The sequence below is a fragment of the Rattus norvegicus genome, chromosome 14 (genome assembly GCF_021556685.1).
Source record: "Rattus norvegicus strain SHRSP/BbbUtx chromosome 14, alternate assembly SHRSP_T2T, whole genome shotgun sequence".
In the NCBI taxonomy this organism is placed as follows: domain Eukaryota; kingdom Metazoa; phylum Chordata; class Mammalia; order Rodentia; family Muridae; genus Rattus; species Rattus norvegicus.
This window is the reverse complement of record NC_141547.1, coordinates 88666578-88684464: the sequence shown is the minus strand read 5'-3', so window position 1 is coordinate 88684464 and position 17887 is coordinate 88666578. Positions and strand designations below refer to the sequence as shown.

The window sequence follows — 17887 nt, the reverse complement described above, 5'->3', positions numbered from 1 at the left end:
AGCTGCCATGTTCTGTCTGAACTTGCTGTGAGCAGACTCTAAGAACAAGATTCCATTGCCTGTTTTCAGACTCAAGCATATTATCTCCAGTGGTCATGTAGAGTCCTTACCCTGAAGCAGGTTGCTCCCCTGACACTACGACACTGCCTAAGAGAATTAAAAGCATTGCTCCTTGGAGAACAGTAGAAGGTAAATCATTTCCAACAGAGACTCGTATGCCTGCAAGGGGGAATGAAAGGCCTGAGACTTATCTCTGGATGAAGGGTTGGAGAAGACACTCTTCCCAGATCTCTCTCAATCAGGCACTTGACCATGACTGTTGAGGCAAGGCCTTTTTTTTTTTTTTTTTTTGGCCTGAATTTGATTTTGCAAGCACCTTCTTTTGTGGTGTCTTTCTTGTGCTCTCTAGATTGGTCCTGGCTGTTCCCATGGAAGGTCCACTGAAGAAGAAACACAGATTCACCTGGGACTCACTTTAGGACTTCTAGGCAGCTACTGCCTCTGGGCTTCCTCAGCCATTGAGGGGAGGGGAGGTTGGAAATACCCGATTTAATGACATTATCAACTTTTTGCTATTTGTTCTTTTAGTTTTGTTTGCTACACACTTAAGTCTGTTCATTCAAAACTGAAAATAGGAGTATCAGGAGTCTTAAAGATTGTTCTTTGGACAGAACGCTCACATAAGGCAATGAACTATAGATACAAAGCAAAGATACACAAAGAACTGAGAGTTGCACTCAAAGACTGAGATCACCCAATGTGTGTCTCTATCCTAAGTGAACCCACTAAAAATATGGGCAGCCCTACCTGCCATGGGGGACAATTAATGTACACTGGTGATCGTTATTGTGCCCAATGAAGTCAGTGTTAACAGCTAAAGGCAGGAGCCTCACTCTGGTTTGCATTCTTGATCAAATCTTCCTTAGAACAGAACAGGTACCACTTTGTTCTTCTTTTCAAAGAATGAGAGGTTTTCAACAGGATGGTACTTTGTTCTAGGAAAGGACAATTTACATGGAAATAGCATGATGTAACAGACACATAACAGCAGATAGGTGGCCTAGAAACCTAATAGAATCTATCGACAGGCAGTAATATGAAGACTGCTCAGAAGTGCTAAAAGCCTGACACGGTGTCCGTTGAGAAGCTGGGGAAAATGAATGCAATGATTATCACTGGGATTATATTAGAGTTCATGTGTGGAAATGTGTACAAATACTAAGTATACAGACAGCGTACAGACACACCCTCACACATACATATAGATGTTGGTCTCAGGACGAGGACTACAGGATAATCACTTAAAATTAGGTAGGATTTTTCTTCCTTCTTTCCATATCAGCATTGTTGTACTATTCTCTACTTGGAATTGGAAGATAAACCACAACTGGCAAGCAGCTCCTATCTGGAGAACTGATACTCCAGCTACTCTAATCTCATCTGCAAGTCAAAAGGAGGATTAGGCTTCTGCAAGCAATGTGTGAGCTCCGCGTACTTTTATTTTGGTACTGTGAATGTTTATAGGAAGCAGAGCCATTTGTATATAAATTCTAAAGTGCTATGCTCATAACACTGAGCATTTTGATGACGCTATAGTAGTTAATAGTTATTGCTCACATGAATTCTGTAATAGTGGTCATTTAGGAAAGGAAGAAACCACAGCCCAAACGGAATAGCTGTCCCAGTTGCATGTGTTAAAAAAGGTAGTGGTCTTCAGAAATGCTGATCTAAAGGACCAAGCAAAAGTCTTGTGTTTCTGAAGAAGTTTGGGGCCATTTATTACTTAATTGCCTCATAATCTAGTACGTATGAGCGGTACATGATTTGGAAAATAAAGCCTAAATAAGAAACAAATGTAAGCTACAATCCTCTACCTTGGTTATTATGGCTGCTGAACACCAGTGTGCTTTCATCCACTACATCCTGTGCTGTTTTCTGATTATACTCTGTCAGGCCAGGTGTTGTCCTGGGCTCCGAAATAGACTCTGTCACACCGATCCCTCCCCAGGCAATAACAGGTGCCTTCTGTGTGCATATGTGTTGGCCCAGACAGAAGAAACCGGTGAGCTCTGGAGTTGTCTCTGATGTTACTGAGAAAATAATTTTCTCTCTTTAATTTATCTTAATGTTATTTTCAATACCAGAAGCCTCCAGCAGCTACTATTTTGAAGGCTGAACCTAGTTTTGTTTGCCTTTACTGAAATCTGTCTTTTCTTCTGCATTTTTTAAAAAGTTTGTCTTCATTCTGGAGATTCTGATTTCACCAAATAATGTCATTATGAAGGCGTCTTATTTTTATGCAAGAGAAGTATGTTCGCTTGGTCTAAGGAGTCATCTGTTTTATTAATACTGGAAATCCTCCAGCCATTATTTCATCGGATGCTGTGTCTCTCTCCCTGTCTCCTCCATTTTCAGCCTGAAAGCTAATTAATATCATGAGGACTTCATCTTTCTTCTCTCCTTGTTCATTTGTTTAGTTTTGAGATTGGCCTATGCCTGCTTTGACCTCAAGGTGATGGATCCTCTTGGCATAGCCTCAGGAATGCTGGGATTCCAGATGTGAAACATCACATCCCGCTTGGACCTTCTCTTTCCTTCCTTTTTCAAAGGACCACATTTTCATAATTTTCCATGAGTAGCATATAATTTTAACCCACTCATAATGGTTTTTCTTTTAAATTCAATAAGCATCATTTTTCAGTCTTAGAACATATGCTGTTTTCAATTGTGTCCTGTTCCCGTAGTTTCTATACATTATCCATGGTTGATTTTCTGGTATATTACATTCTCTGTATGACAATTCTCATTTTTGTTGAATCCATTAACTTATACCCATAGAAGACAGGTGTCATGTGTGGACTGTGGTGTTTGATTTCATGTTCCCCTTAATGTTAATTTTTAATTAACTGAAAAAACTTGATATAGGGATTGTGTTTTGAAAAAATTTCCTTGTATTTTCTTGAATATGCCATGCGTTCAGTAATATAAAGCCAATCTTGGTCAAGTCAACTTATTTTTAACTTACAAATAAAAGTCATGCATCTCTGCCATATACAACATCATTGAAATGTGTATGTATGGTAGAAGGACCTGGAGCCTTTCTTTGTGTGCTATTCTTTCCTAGGGAATGGTGCAGCAGCTGGAGTCCAAATCACAGAGGGCATAAACCCATGATTCCAAAGTGCTAAAGAGCTTTCCTTTCTAACTCTGAGCCCAGAGAGAAACTGTCAAGATTTGTCGCCATCTTCCTTTGGCACTGTGAGAATTTTCAGTACAGACACCTTCAGGATGTATATGGTCTTTCCAAGACCCAGGTTAGCCACTCCCACTGGGCAGAGCACCACCTCTACCCTTGGGGCCACTACTGAGCTCAGATCCAATGTATAGCCTCATATCTATTCCACTCTTGTCTCAGATAGCCATGACATCAAACCAGGCAGCTCTTCTGATCTATGAGCATCTTTCCTCCTATTATGGCCCAAGGGGAGCAATTGTGAAATAGTTGGATTACTTTTTAGTCTTATAATGGGTCCATTTTCCTGTTATTCAAATCTCTTATTTTAACTTATTCAATACCACTTCATATAGTTAGTGTAACAGTAATGTTTGGAATGAATATATTTTCCCACTTCTAGCTGATATAGACCAGATGAAAATTGATATTTTTATTTAATCTTTTATTTAAGTTTTCATTCTTTTTCAGGGCATATATCCCTACTGGAGAAATTACTATTTCAAGGACTTTTTATACTTGCTACCATGTATTTGTTTTACATATCATCATGATTACTTATTCTGTTTTACTGTCTTCATGAGATTCTGAGCTACTTTATAAATTATTATGATGACAGACAAAAATACAAATCACTACCTCCTCCTCCTCCCCCATTTTAATATTAATAGTAGAAAGTACTTTTAAATATCAAATCATCATTTTTCATATTGTGCTAATTTTTTAAAAAGTTAATTATGTGTGTGTGTATCTGTGTGTGTGTGTGTGTGTGTGTGTGTGTGTGTGCGCGCGCACGCGCATGCATGCATGTGTGTATGCACATGTGAGTGAAATCCAGAAAGCTCATTAGTGGCCCCGGAGATATACAATCAGTTCAATCAGTTGTGAGACGTTTAGCATGCTACTGAGGATGATCTTAGGCCCTCTGCATGAGCAGTGCATGCCTAACTCCTGAATCATACCTCCAGCCCTCATGTATATTATTTAATATATGTGATCATGTATATTATTTAATATATGTGATCACTTACTCTTCCCTTTAGATAATTTATATCACTAATATTTTAGACATGTCTATCAACCCTGTCCTGGTTAGTAATCATGAAATCCAAGGTTCTGATGTATAAATATTTTAAATCCATATTTAAACAGACCAATACTTTATGTTATACATGTTATATTAATTGTTTAAGGGGAATGCTTTCAATTAGCAAAAGATATTCATATATTATTCCAGTTTTCTCAGTATTATCTTAAGCAGTGTTCTTGTAGTAATTTGGCTATTTGGTTTTCTTTTCCCTTTAAGTTGATATTTTCAGACTAAACTTTCAATTTTTTAGTCCATTATGTCTCTGATTCCACATATTACTATATCAGACTGGAAATGCACTCTCTGTTATAAAACCTATACAATGCATTGAACTATTACTTAATGTCTATTATCTTTCAAAATCACCATGGTTAAACTTTTCTTTTTTTACATACACTTTAGTGTTAAACCTCCTCTATCCTTTTCAAAATCACTTACATTTTCTGTAGGTCTATACAACTGCATAAATTAAACAAATAGTAATATGTACGTACTATACAAATAGTAATATGAAGTCTATTGAGATTTCCTACTAACATGGCATATACTAATATGTGACTGTGTATTCAATCACTCAGTACTCTTCAAAATGTTATCTGATTTAAACACCCAAATAGACCATATTTCTGATTTATACATACTTTACATGTGCTATTGCATTTAAATGTCTTCCCATTATAGCTCCAAATTTAAATACATTATATGGAAAGGATAGCAATATAATTATTCTTATTTCTCAACTATGCCTTTGAACAGTGGCATAAATTCCAGAAAATAGCTAAAAGGTGATGACGAGTCTATTCTCTACGGCTTGTTCTAATGGAGAAAAGTTCTATCTGTTTAATCTAATAGTTACTGTAGGAGTTTGCAAACCAATATGTGGGGTTCTATTTAGGATCTCTTCATGAAATGCAGACTTACTGCTTGTATTCACAGCAATGGTAATTATCTCCATAGATGTTACCTCTCTCTACTTCTGTGTGCATTTCCCTCAAATTTTACTTACAGGGTGTTAATGAGTCATATGTTCTGTTTTGTTTTCTGCAACTGTCACTCCTTCCACCAGGAATGTTGCAGTAACACAGTATTAACTGTGTCATGTACAAGTCATGCTCTTTGAAACCCAATTTTTGAGCATTTGAATTTTAAATATCACAGAACATTTGTTGCAAAAAAAATGTGTATCCTTCTACTGTCGTTAATTTATTTTAAGAATATCTCATCCTGTTCCTTTTCCATACTTTATTGCCTTCTCTTTGCTTTTAGAGTTTTCTCAAACAGTGGGAACAGTAGATTAAGAAAGGAATAATATTATTCACAGTTAAAAAAATCGGGCTTTACAGCTGGCTAAAACTGCTGATTGATTTTCTCCCTTGGTATCTTGATCATACATTCACATATTATAAGAGCTAGTCCTCAAAAAGCAGACTTCCAGGTCAGTTCTAGTTCAACTGCCTCAGTCTCATAGCTGAAGTATCCTACATCTTCAGTAACAGGATCTTATCCTCATGTACTGGGAGACAAGCAAGGTGAATGGCAATAGCCTTTTAGGTGTCTCTTGGACCAGCATAGTAACATATCCCCAATGGTGCAATAGTGGTACTTAAGTCTTTGGAGTAACCATCAAGTGTCTAACTGAACTTAAGGTCCACTCATTGCAAGAGAGTTCATGCCTGGTACTGAAACCTAACCAACTACCCATGTCTAGTGAGGTCATGAACCCTAAAGAAAAGCCTACTATTGCCATTTTCCTGAATCCATATAGTTTTTACCTGTACTCTAAATACATATCTTTATACCCTCAGATAAAGGTAGTTTTCACCTCTCACCAAAAATGTTTCTTATCTGCTTATGTGAGAGGCTACAACCAGGATATTAAACTTATAATGTTGAGAATGTGTTACCAAGGAAACCCAACCCCAGTTGGCACACCTACAATGCAGAACCTATACCTAAGGCTCATGGAACACCTAAGAAAAGAATGAGAAAAGATTGTAAGAAGCAAATTACCAGGATTCCAGCTGTGAGAATGTATCTTCTAGACAGGATAGGATGCTACACCCATGAAATTTTAACAATACGATTTCCTAGACCCCATTCAACATGCCAACTTGGATGAGGAAAATTTCACAAGGACCAACCCCTAGAGGAAGAGCTAGTTATAGGCAAGCACTGACTTCTGGGAGGAGATTCAGTTTATACAGGGAATAGCCTTCTGATAGGTCATTCAACAAGCCACTCCCAAGCATTTGGCAACTTAATCACATGTATGCATGTATGCATATGTATATATGACTGTACTACATAGATTAAATAGGGCATATGTAAAATGTTATAATAACAATTAAAGAAGAAGGGGCTATAAATTTTAGAAGAAGTGGTAGAACAAAAAAAGTGTTAAGGAACTAAGAGGAGGTACAAAAGAGATGTAACTATAGTACTGTTCATGAATAAAATTCTCAAAAACAAAATATTTTAATTATGAAAATAAACTGAACTGAGAATAGGACCCCCGTTGAAGGAATCAGAGAAAGAACTGGAAGAGCTTGAAGGGGCTCGAGACCCCATATGTACAACAATGCCAAGCAACCAGAGCTTCCAGGGACTAAGCCACTACCTAAAGACTATACATGGACTGACCCTGGACTCTGGCCTCATAGGTAGCAATGAATATCCTAGTAAGAGCACCAGTGGAAGGGGAAGCCCTGGGTCCTGCTAAGACTGAACCCCCAGTGAACTAGATTGTTGGGGGGAGGGCGGCAATAGGGGGAGGATGGGAAGGGGAACATCCATAAGGAAAGGGAGGCGGGAGGGGGATGTTTGGCAGGAAACCGGGAAAGGGAATAACACTCGAAATGTATATAAGAAATACTCAAGTTAATTAAAAAAAAAAAAGAAATACTCAAGTTAATAAAAAAAAAGAATAAAAGAAAAAAGAAAAAATCAAACTCCACTAGTGTTTTCTAGATTTTGATTTTGGCAAATGACTTGGCTTTTCTGAATTGAGGATTCTTTGTCAGTAAAATTAGATGGTAACATATTTTGCCGAAAGTCAATGTAATTAGTAGGTAAGACTCAGAATTTATAGACCCTTTAAATGCTTGGTGAATAATAGAATCACAGAAAATCATGAGCCTTTCATCAGTATTATTTTATTCCATGACTGCAATTTCCAATATTATAAGTTTAAATATCTAATCAAAACATTTTTCCTGTGTTAGAAAAGGAGATGTTATGTCACAAAGAAAGCTGGGATAAGGTGGAGCATATGTATCATAGCCTGAGGTAATTTAAACCCCAAACTTTAGCCCAGTGCTGGCAGAATTAAGTTGCATGTGGGAACAGGCCTGTAAGCTCAACTCTCAGGAGGTGGGCAAGAGATTAAAACTTCAAGGTTACTCTGAGCTACATAGAAAGCATGAGTGTTGTCTGAGCTCCTGGAGATCCTGGTCCACTTCATCATCCTAAATAAACAAGTATATGATTCTTGACAGGTAGGCTATCAACTTGTGACTACTATCATTATATCAGGAGCTCATAATAACTTCAAACTAAGTCATAATTGTAGGTTTGAAAAGAGTTCTGTTTAAATATATTCTCAAGAGTAAGTTATCCATGTATTCATTTATAGAAATTAATAAATCAAACACTAAAACAGAAAAAAGACTTCCTAATAATATAACCACAGGAAGAAACAAACAAAAGAAAGCTCTAATACAGTGACTATCTAGGTCCCTGTGTTTCTGTGGTGGTAGCAATCACTGGCCAGCTTCGTGGGCAGAAAGGGATACTCCAGCATTCTGGGTAGGCACAGATTCTATTGTGCTTCTAATTACCTACTTAATTCTTTGAATACCAATGTGCAATTAACATTACAAATAATCAAGGTTAAAAATATAATTAATGCAAGTGTGATTTAGTTATAATTAAACTAATTACACAGATATGTAGCATAATAAGAGACTTACAGACCATTATGTGAATGCAAATTTATTCTTCCTTTCCAGAGCAGTTATTTGAATTTCATTTTCCAATTATTTTACAAATGATGGAATGGAATAATAAAGAAAGGAGTCAGTGTACCAGCGATAAAAAAGTAAACCTTATTTTTTTTATTCCCTCTTAATTTCTGAGTCTTTTGTCCATATAGTCTTGTAAATGGGCAAATTAAAGAGAATAAATAATCAGATGGCACCACAACTAACAAAAAATGCTTTACATCTTAACTCTGTGGCCACAGAGGAAAAAGAACATTGTAATCCTCAAGAGACTTTTAGTTCCATATAGGAAGGTTCCATTTTAGAATGGTGAGAGATATGCAAAACTAGATTGGCATACAAGAGTCTGAATAAATTTTATTTTGGGCTTTCAGATAGATTTTATTATAAATGTTTTCGTCTATTGACACTGAATAGCAGAAGCAAAAATGCATACTCTGCCCTTGGACAAAAGCATTATAGTTTATAAATTTCTTAATTAAATTTCAATTGCTTTAAATGAGAAATGGTATATATAGTTTTCAAGCAATAATACATTGAAATATTGCCATTAAATGAAAAATATGATGTTTTTAATTTAAGATTGTTTTGATGTAAAATATATCATTTGTGGAAGAGAGAAATATACTGTTATCCAAAATCTTAGTTCTTTGCATGACAATCTATGATAATATGAAGTCAATTAAAATTTCTACTGGGGAACTATGGACACAACACTCTAACTTTTTCCCTTTAAACCTAAATTATGTAGTTAGTGAATTATTTTTTTATTCATTGCAGCAGCATGTTCTTAAAATAAATAATCACACTCAAAAATAAACAGCCTTGTAAGTATGAAATGGACTATAGAAGCAGTGCTTATGACCACATATGTCTCCCATCTATATTTGAACCCCATTAAAATAGCCACATATCTAGTCCCTTTGGAGGTGAAAAGACCCAAAGCCCTTTAAAGCTGTTGCATGGCAGGAGATCAAATTCAAATTCAAATTGTGATCCCCTGGGTTTGGAGTTAAAACACAACAACATTCCTCATCACAAGAGGTTGCGAGTATCTCATGATTAATAGCAAGCTACACATTTTCCCACACTGGATTGGCACACATAGTACCAGCACCAAGTTCTACAAAGTTGGAAATACTCCAATCTCCATATAACCATATGATAAGGACCCTAGCTACCCATTAAAGACCTGTTTTGATGCTATACATCCAGAGAAGGTTGAAGATCTGGAAACCAGACTGGACAGGAGGTTAATGAGCAGGATATGAGGATATAAGGATGAAAATGTATAATAAACCCACATAACTCAGTTTTAATATAAAGTAGAGAAATGAAAATTCATAGGAAAATCTAATGAACATGTAATCTACAAGCACATAAGAGACAAATCTTGCTGGGATCAAGTTCACCTGATAAACAACTTTGAAGATCTGCAAGGACTCCATCATGCAAATTTCAAGACCTAAAAAACTATTGTTTCTAAACTGACTTAGATGCATGTCAGAATACAGCAAATTCAGTCAATGACAATGAAGACAAAGTATCACAGAAAAAAGTTATGTTGCTTCAAACTGCAGTAGACGTTGATATAATTTACTTAAAATGGTGGGTTTGTAATAAAACATGTAGCACAGAAGTTTCTAAAGTATTGCAAGCAGTTTGAAGAAGAAACAGGAAGGACAGTCTGGTAATATAAGACAACTTAGAGGATGTAGAGGACAGTAGGGAATACAAAATAACGAACATACAAAATAACACAGTGGTCTAGAGCAGTCACATTAGTTAGAAGGTGTCTAAGAAGCCTGGTTAAAGAAAGAGGCATCTGGCTTGTCTTGTTTCTACCTGAACCAGCCATAGCAGGCAAGCAAGCAAGGAAGGAAGGAAAGAAGGAAGGAAAAAAGGAAGGAAGAAAAAAGGAAGGGAGAAAGGAAGGAAGGGAGGGTCAGAGGGAGGGAGGGGGGAGGAAAAGAGGGAAGGAGGAAGGAAGAAAGAAAGGAAGAAAGAAGAAAGACTGGCTTTTGGTTTCTGTGTGCTTCTGGAGTTGATCCTGTGTCACAGATCTCTGGAACCAGATCCTACCAGGAGAGAGCTGGTCTCCCAGGAGTTCTGAAACACCTAAGAGCACAGAGGAGACGGCAACTTCTGCTGATAAAGATCTAAGAAGATAGAAAGATCTCCCATGCCCATGGTTTGGCAGGATTACTATTGTAAAAATGGCCATCTTGCCAAAAGCAATCTAAGATTCAATGCAATCCCCACCAAAATCCCAACTCACTTCTTCAGAGAGTTAGAAAGAGTAATTTGCAAATTCATTTGAAATAACAAAAGACCAGGATAATGAAAACTATCCTCAACAATAAAAGAGATTTTGGGGGAATCACCATCCCTGACCTCAAGCTGTATGACAGAGCAATAGTGATTAAAAAACTGTATGGTATTGGTACAGAGACAGAGAGGTAGATCAAGGAAATAGATTTGAGGGGTTGGGGATTTAGCTCAGTGGTAGAGCGCTTGCCTAGGAAGCGCAAGGCCCTGGGTTCGGTCCCCAGCTCCGGAAAAAAAAAAGATTTGAAGACCCAGAAATGAACCCACATATCCATGGTCACTTGATCTTTGACAAAGGAGCTAAAACCATCCAATGGGAAAAGATAGCATTTTCAACAAATGATGCTAGTTCAACTGGAAGTCAGCATGTAGAAGAATGCAAATCGATCCATTCTTATTGCCCTGTACAAAGCCCAAGTTCAAGTGGATCAAGAACATTGACATAAAACCAGATACACTCAAAATAATAGAAGAAATAGTGGGGAAGAGCCTCGAACACATGGGCACTGGGGAAAATTTCCTGAACAGAACATCAATGCCTTAGGTTTTAAGATGAAGAATCAACAAATGGGACTTCATAAAATTGCAAAGCTTTTGAAAGGCAGAGGGCATTGTCATTAGGACAAAATGGCAACCAACAGATTGGGAAAAATCTTTACCAATCCTACATCTGATTGAGAGCTAATATTCAATATATACAAAGAACTCAAGAAATTAAACTCCAGAGAATCAAAAAAACCCTATTATAAATGGGGTACAGAGCTAAACAAAGAATTCTCAGCTGAGAAGCACCTAAAAAATATTCAATATCCTTAGTTACCAGGGAAATGCAAATCAAAACAACCCTGAGACTCCACCTCACACCAGTCAGAATGGCTAAGAACAAAAGCTCAAGTGACCACAGATTTCGTCAGGGATGTGGAGAAAGAGGAACACTCCTCCATTGTTGGTGGGATTGCAAGCTGGTACAATCACTATGGAAGTCAGTCTGGCAGTTCCTCAGAAAATTGGACATAATACTACCTGAGGACCCAACTATACCACCACTCCTGGGAATATACCCAAAAGATGTTCCAACATACAACTTGGACACATGCTCCACTATGTTCATAGCAGCCTTATTTATAATAGCCAGAAGCTGGAAGAAACCCAGATGTCCTTCAGTGGAGGAATGGATACAGAAAATGTGGTACATTTATACAATGCAGTACTACTCACCTATTTAAAGCAATGACTTCATGAAATTCTTAGGCAAATGGATTGAACTAGAAATTCATCATGTGTGAGGTAACCCAATCACAAAAAACCATACATGGTATGCACTCACAAAGAAAGAAAGCCAAAGTGTGGATGCTTCCATCCTTCTTAGAAGGAGGAACAAAAATAGTCAGAAGAGGAAATATGGAGACAAATTGTGGAGCACAGAGTGAAGGAAAGGTCATCCACAGACTGCCCTACTTGGAGATCCATTCCCTATACAGCCACCAAGTCCAGATACTCTTGTGGATGCCAAGAAGTGCACATTGACAGGAACCTGATATAGCTGTCTCCTGACAAATACAGAAGGAAGATGCTTGCAGCCAATCATTGAACTGAAAATGGAGTGGAAGAGTTAGAGAAAGGACTGAAGGAGGTGAAGGGGTTTACAGCCCCATAAGAAGAACTAAATATTAACCAACCACACCCCAAGAGCTCCCAGGGACTAAACCAGCATCCCAAGAGTACTCAAGGATGGACCTATGGCTCTATCCACATATGTAGCAGAGGATGTCCTTGTGGGACATCAATGGTAGGAGAGACCCTTGGCCCTGTCAAGGCTTGATGCCCTAGTGTAGGAGATTGTCAGGGCTGGGAGGTAGGAGGGAGTGTGTGGGGGTGGGGTCACCCTCTTAGAAGCAGGGGGAGGGGAAATGGGATATAGGATTTCTGGAGGGGAAACCTAGAAAGAGGATAACATTTGAAATATAAATAAAAATATCCAATAAAAGAAAAAAGGAAAGACTGAAGGAGAAAGAAAGGGAGGGAGACAGAGAGACGGAAAGAAAAAAGAAACAGAAAGAAAAATGTGTAGGTAGGTAAGGAAACTCCTTAATTACCTGGGATTGGACACTAGAACTGTCACAGACTAAACAACAAACCCATGTCTATATCCCTGATGTTCTACTGGATTTTACAAGCTCACATATCTCTCAGTCTAGAAAATACTCTCCTAAAACAGAGATTCCTCTGTCCTGTCATTTAGTCACAAATTTAACAATTTTTGTCTAAAATCATTCTATGTGTCATTTCTTCAGACTACATTTTTTCTGAAGATGCTCCATGTACATATAAAATAGCCAAACCTACCAGCCAAAAAAAAAGTTAATGAAATTATCCCTACTGATATTCCTCAGTACTCATAGATAGGTGCCTTGTTTCTTCATCATCAAAGAGCCTTCCTCTGCCAGTGTCGAGACACTCAGCCAGAAAGAGTCTAAATTGGAGATCTCCATTAGGTCTCTCCACTCAGAGCTTAGGGAATCTCATGAAAGAAAGGGAGGAAAGATTGTAGGAGTCAGAGGGGATGGAGAACAGCAGAAGGACATGGCCCACTGAGCCAGTTAAACAGGGTTCACTGAGACCGAAGTATCAAGTATGGGGTCTTGAGAGGTATCAGGTCCTCTGTGTGTATGTTATGGCTATTAGCTTCATGGTTTTGTGGGACTTCAAGCAGTGGAGGAAGGTGTGTCTCTGACTCTTTTTACCTTCCCTTCAGACTCTTTTCTTCCTGCTATGTTGCCTTGTCCAGCCTCAGCAGGAGGACTTTACGCTTGTCTTATAGTATCTTGTTTTGTCATATTTGGTTGTTGTCTCTTGGAGGCCTGCTCTTTTCTGAGTGGAAATGGAGGAGGAATAGATCTGAGGAACTACTGAACTGAAAAGAATATGGAATATATGTGGAACTGAAAAGAATGCTGAAAACATAAAATCTAGACAATGTTCATTACAGGAACATATATTAAGAAATTCTATTTCATCAGGGAAGTAGTAATATACACCTTTAATCCCAATACTTGGGGGACAAAGGCAGGAAGATCTCTGAGTTCGATGCCAGTGTACAAAGAGAAACTCTGTCAAAAAAAGTTAATAACAACAACAGAGAATTTCTATTTCAATGAACAGTCAAAATTAATAACACCATTTACAATAGAACAAAAATGTGTCAGGCAAATAGGGGGTGAAGTACAAACAATAATAAGATTCCGTGTCAATCAAAGTGTATCATTAATTGGGCCAAAACTCTGTGGCTAGCTAAGATAGTCAGGGGAGAACCTAGTATTATTGTTCTGCTAAATACAGGCATGAATGAGTGTGAACACAGATAAGAGACAAAACTAAAAGTAAATACACAGCTATGTAAGCATGCTTGAATTAAAATGGCAAGAATGATGCAAATATTGACAGATTTTCAGATTGAGAAAAATATCATGTCTTATCATGAAAGGCTTGAGCTCCAGCCACTGATACTGAGAGACTTTGCCACTCATTTGGGGAAATGGCAAGCAGACGATGAGTATAGAAGAAAATAGACAAATGATAAATTCTGGTTCATACCCCTGAGGAGTCCTGATCGTGGCATAGCCTGAACTTGGTGGAGTTTCGCCATTCAGAATTTTGAATGTTGTGCTCTTCCCAGCACCATTCACCCCAAGGAGCCCGAAGCACTAAAAATAAAAAGTAAAGTTAGACACAAAGTATAAAGTCCAATCAAATGTTATATTGGAAACAGCATTGCCTTGATAGTATGTTGATGCTTCTGATATGTGATGTTGGCATATTGTAGAACCACTCTACTGTATAGAAGGTAATTTATGCTTTCAGTGCTGTTGTGACACTTGCAAATGAGAAATCAGTATTAATTCAACAAAAGATAAATCTGGATATATAAAACTTAACAAAATAAATTCTAAGTAACAATAATACCAATTATGCAAGATACACATACATACATACATACATACATACATACATACATACATACATACATATATACGTACATCATACATAAACAGATAGCAAGTGAGAGATGTGTATATGCACACAGGGAAGTGGGTGGATATAAAATTAAATAAATTATAGACAGAAAAACTGACACAGAGATGATAATTAATGTGTAGATGATAAGAGATGATGATAATATATGTGTAGATGATGGATAGATAAATAGGTAGGTAGGCAGATGGATGATAGATCTTTCTGGTAACTACATGCCTTCATTTTTCCATTGAAGAGGTTGTAAATCCACTTCTTACTCAGAGCCTAAGAAAATCCTCATATTAACTAAGGAAACAAGCTCCAGTTTTATACTTTGACAGTTAGCTGATTTCTCTCTTCAATCTTGTCGTAACGTCTACGTGAAAATTGCTTTCCCACCTCATTCTCTGGACCTGGTATCTGTTTTGTGCCTCTGGATATGATACACTTGAGCATCCTTCCTGGAACACAGATCTTCTCAGACCATTTTCTGATGTCTGAGTGCTAATATATACTGATACCATCTGGCTTCCCTAATATTACAATGGCTGGGTCTACATTTTGTCTTCATGCCACCTCTCACTTGCCTCTATTCTGTGCCTCGGGAAACTACCAATGCCCTGAGTCACCATGCGCCTCTGTCACTGTGCTGCTCCCAACATCACTGAATCTTTCCCCCAGACTATACAGGAGTCTACCTCATTCAGGCCTGCCTGGTCTCACTGGTATCTGCCCAGTAGGATACCAGTAGGATACTACACGGAGCTGAGGATGCCCTATCTCCCTATCCGGACCACCTCTCAGCTTCAGAGCCCAGTCTAATTCTGCCTCAGTGGTAACAATCTTCTGCAGGCCTCCTGTTGCACCCGCTTTCCTGCACTGTTATAAATCACTCCAGCACTTTCTCATCCTGTCCAGACATAGAAAACTATATCTCCTTATGATTTTCTAGTTCCCAAGCAGTTCATGGACTCTTGGAGGAACAGAGACAGACATTTCAGTTATCTTTGTTTTATTCACAGGATCTTACAACGTCCTTCCCATCTAGGCAACCGAATGTGCTGCTCGTAAAATTATAAAAAGAAAGCATCATCCTACAGTTTGGATCTTGAAAGTTCCATGTGCTAAAGACCCATGTGCTAAAGTTATGGTCAGTGGACTTGGAATTACATAGGAGGTGTACATAACTGACCATTTTTGCTCAATAATATTAAGCTATTTCAGGATATTGGAACTTTGTCCCTCCTTTTCCTGTCTTGTTAGCATCTGGTCTGGACATGAGCAGTGTCACCAGCATGTCTCGTTCTCTTGATGCAGTAAGTCTTCAGAGAGGCCTGAGACAATGGAAACCTCCATAACTGTGATCTGAGCTGATTCTTTTCTTGATTTTAACACTGATGACAAATGGAACCTCAACTATGAGAAGCACCATGCCTAGTTCCAAAGTTCTGTTTCTTTCTTTTGCTTTTTTTTCTTTTCTTTTTGCTTAAAACAGCCTTGGATAGTGAGGAAACTAATATTGATTTAAATGTATTTAATTTTAATTCAAAATTTAGTAAGAGATTACAGAGCTAGCTAGCAAAAAATGAATAGAAACAATCACTAGAAAACAATCTTTAATATTTTGTCCAGTTGTCCTAGAAATCATGATTTCAACATTTGCTAATTGCAATGATTTCGAATTGCTTTAGATGGGTCACTCGGTCTCGGTGTACCCCAGGGTATTCATATCTGGATTATCTGCTCAGCCAGAGGGCATAGCTGGTGGCTGACAATGAGATAGCCAGGTAACTATTGGGTTTCTCCAGAACCTGGACCATGCAATGCCAGGTGTGCCTTTATTCCTACCAGTTAATTAAAGATAATCATTTGCAGGATTGATTTTCCCTTATGTATTGAGTCTAAATAAGAGTCAGCTTCTATGCCTTCTGTCAGTTGTGATTAAAGGTTTCTCCAGAACTGCTGTGGTATGTACATTTTTTTAACCCTGCAGGATAACATTCTTCTGGAGTAGCAGTTCTCACTCTGGGTTTTGACCCCTCTGAAGGTAATGTATCAAACATCCTGTATACCAGATATTTACATTATGATTTGCAACAGTAGAAAAAACTACAGTTATGAAGTAGCAATGAAATAATTTTGTAGTTCGGGGTCACCACAATATAAAGAACTGCATAAAAGGGTCACACATTAGAAAGGTTGAGAACCACCATTCGAGATGGACTCAAGGCAAATTGTAGGCCAAGAGAATGGAAGAAGTGGGTTGCATTGTTAACTAAATTTTAAAAACTATTTGTACTCAGTAAAATTTATTCTAAAAGTTAAGCCATTCTTTAAAGTCCTCAGTCACATGAAATTTAAAGAATCATGAAAGAAAATTAGTTTTGAAACAATTGGAAAATTGCCACTATGCTCAGACTCTGTCTCCAACTTTGACCCTGTGACATTGTGAGTCTCTGGACCATATAGGCTGCTTTTTGCTGTCATTTCAGATATTCCAAGACTAGCCCAAAGAGAATTACAACTAGAGTTCCTGAGCTCACAAGAGAAAAGGATAAAGTCTGCAGCTAAGTTACCTCGCCACGTGATATGCCCAGACTAATGCCATGCACAGCCGTCGTCTTCCCCCTGCAAACACCTCTGTAACTTTTACTGAGGTTACACAACACCAACATGTCTCCTCCAGTTCTTCCTTCAAGCACCCTCATTTGCTCCTTTTCAACATCGATGTCCTTAACAGGCTTGACTATGTCCTGCAGGGCAGAGTGGCCCCTGGGAAGATAAAGGCAGAGTTAATTAATTCCCAGCAGGGACAGTCCTTGAATAGTCCCCAAGTGACACTTGTGAAGACCGAAGGCAAAGCTCTCAGACATTAGCAGCATGCGCTGTCAGAACATCTTACCTGAATCATCCTGATTGCCAGGGAAATCAACTTTTCCACACAGGACATCATCTGTTACCGGACCCTGAGAGAAGTCAACACTAGAGGTAGCTTTTAATTTGGGGAATAATAAAGTCATGTCAGACCTTTTGATGAGTGGAAAAAATTTGGATTCCCCTTTTTCTAAATTATCAGTGTATGTGGGTATTTTGGTAAAAACAAAAACCCAGTACCCCAATACAAAACTTACAGTATAAATTGGATTTCATAAAAGGTTAGATAGATGCCTTTTTGCATATCTTACATATAGTATTCAACAGATATTTGCCAATAATATGACCATA

At 38.0% G+C, this 17887-nt stretch overlaps 1 protein-coding gene across 1 annotated transcript in view; it reads right to left on the bottom strand.

The window, feature by feature from the left end:
• The window catches only part of Abca13 (ATP binding cassette subfamily A member 13), a 484842-nt gene that overhangs the window by 88155 nt on the left and 378800 nt on the right, over positions 1 to 17887 (bottom strand). The window contains exons 54-55 of the mRNA XM_087584614.1: positions 17239 to 17434; positions 14243 to 14352 (exon numbers count right to left, since the gene is read on the bottom strand). Of these exons, the coding sequence (XP_087440740.1) occupies positions 14243 to 14352; positions 17239 to 17434 (306 nt within the window). The remainder of the gene's footprint in view (positions 1 to 14242; positions 14353 to 17238; positions 17435 to 17887) is intronic.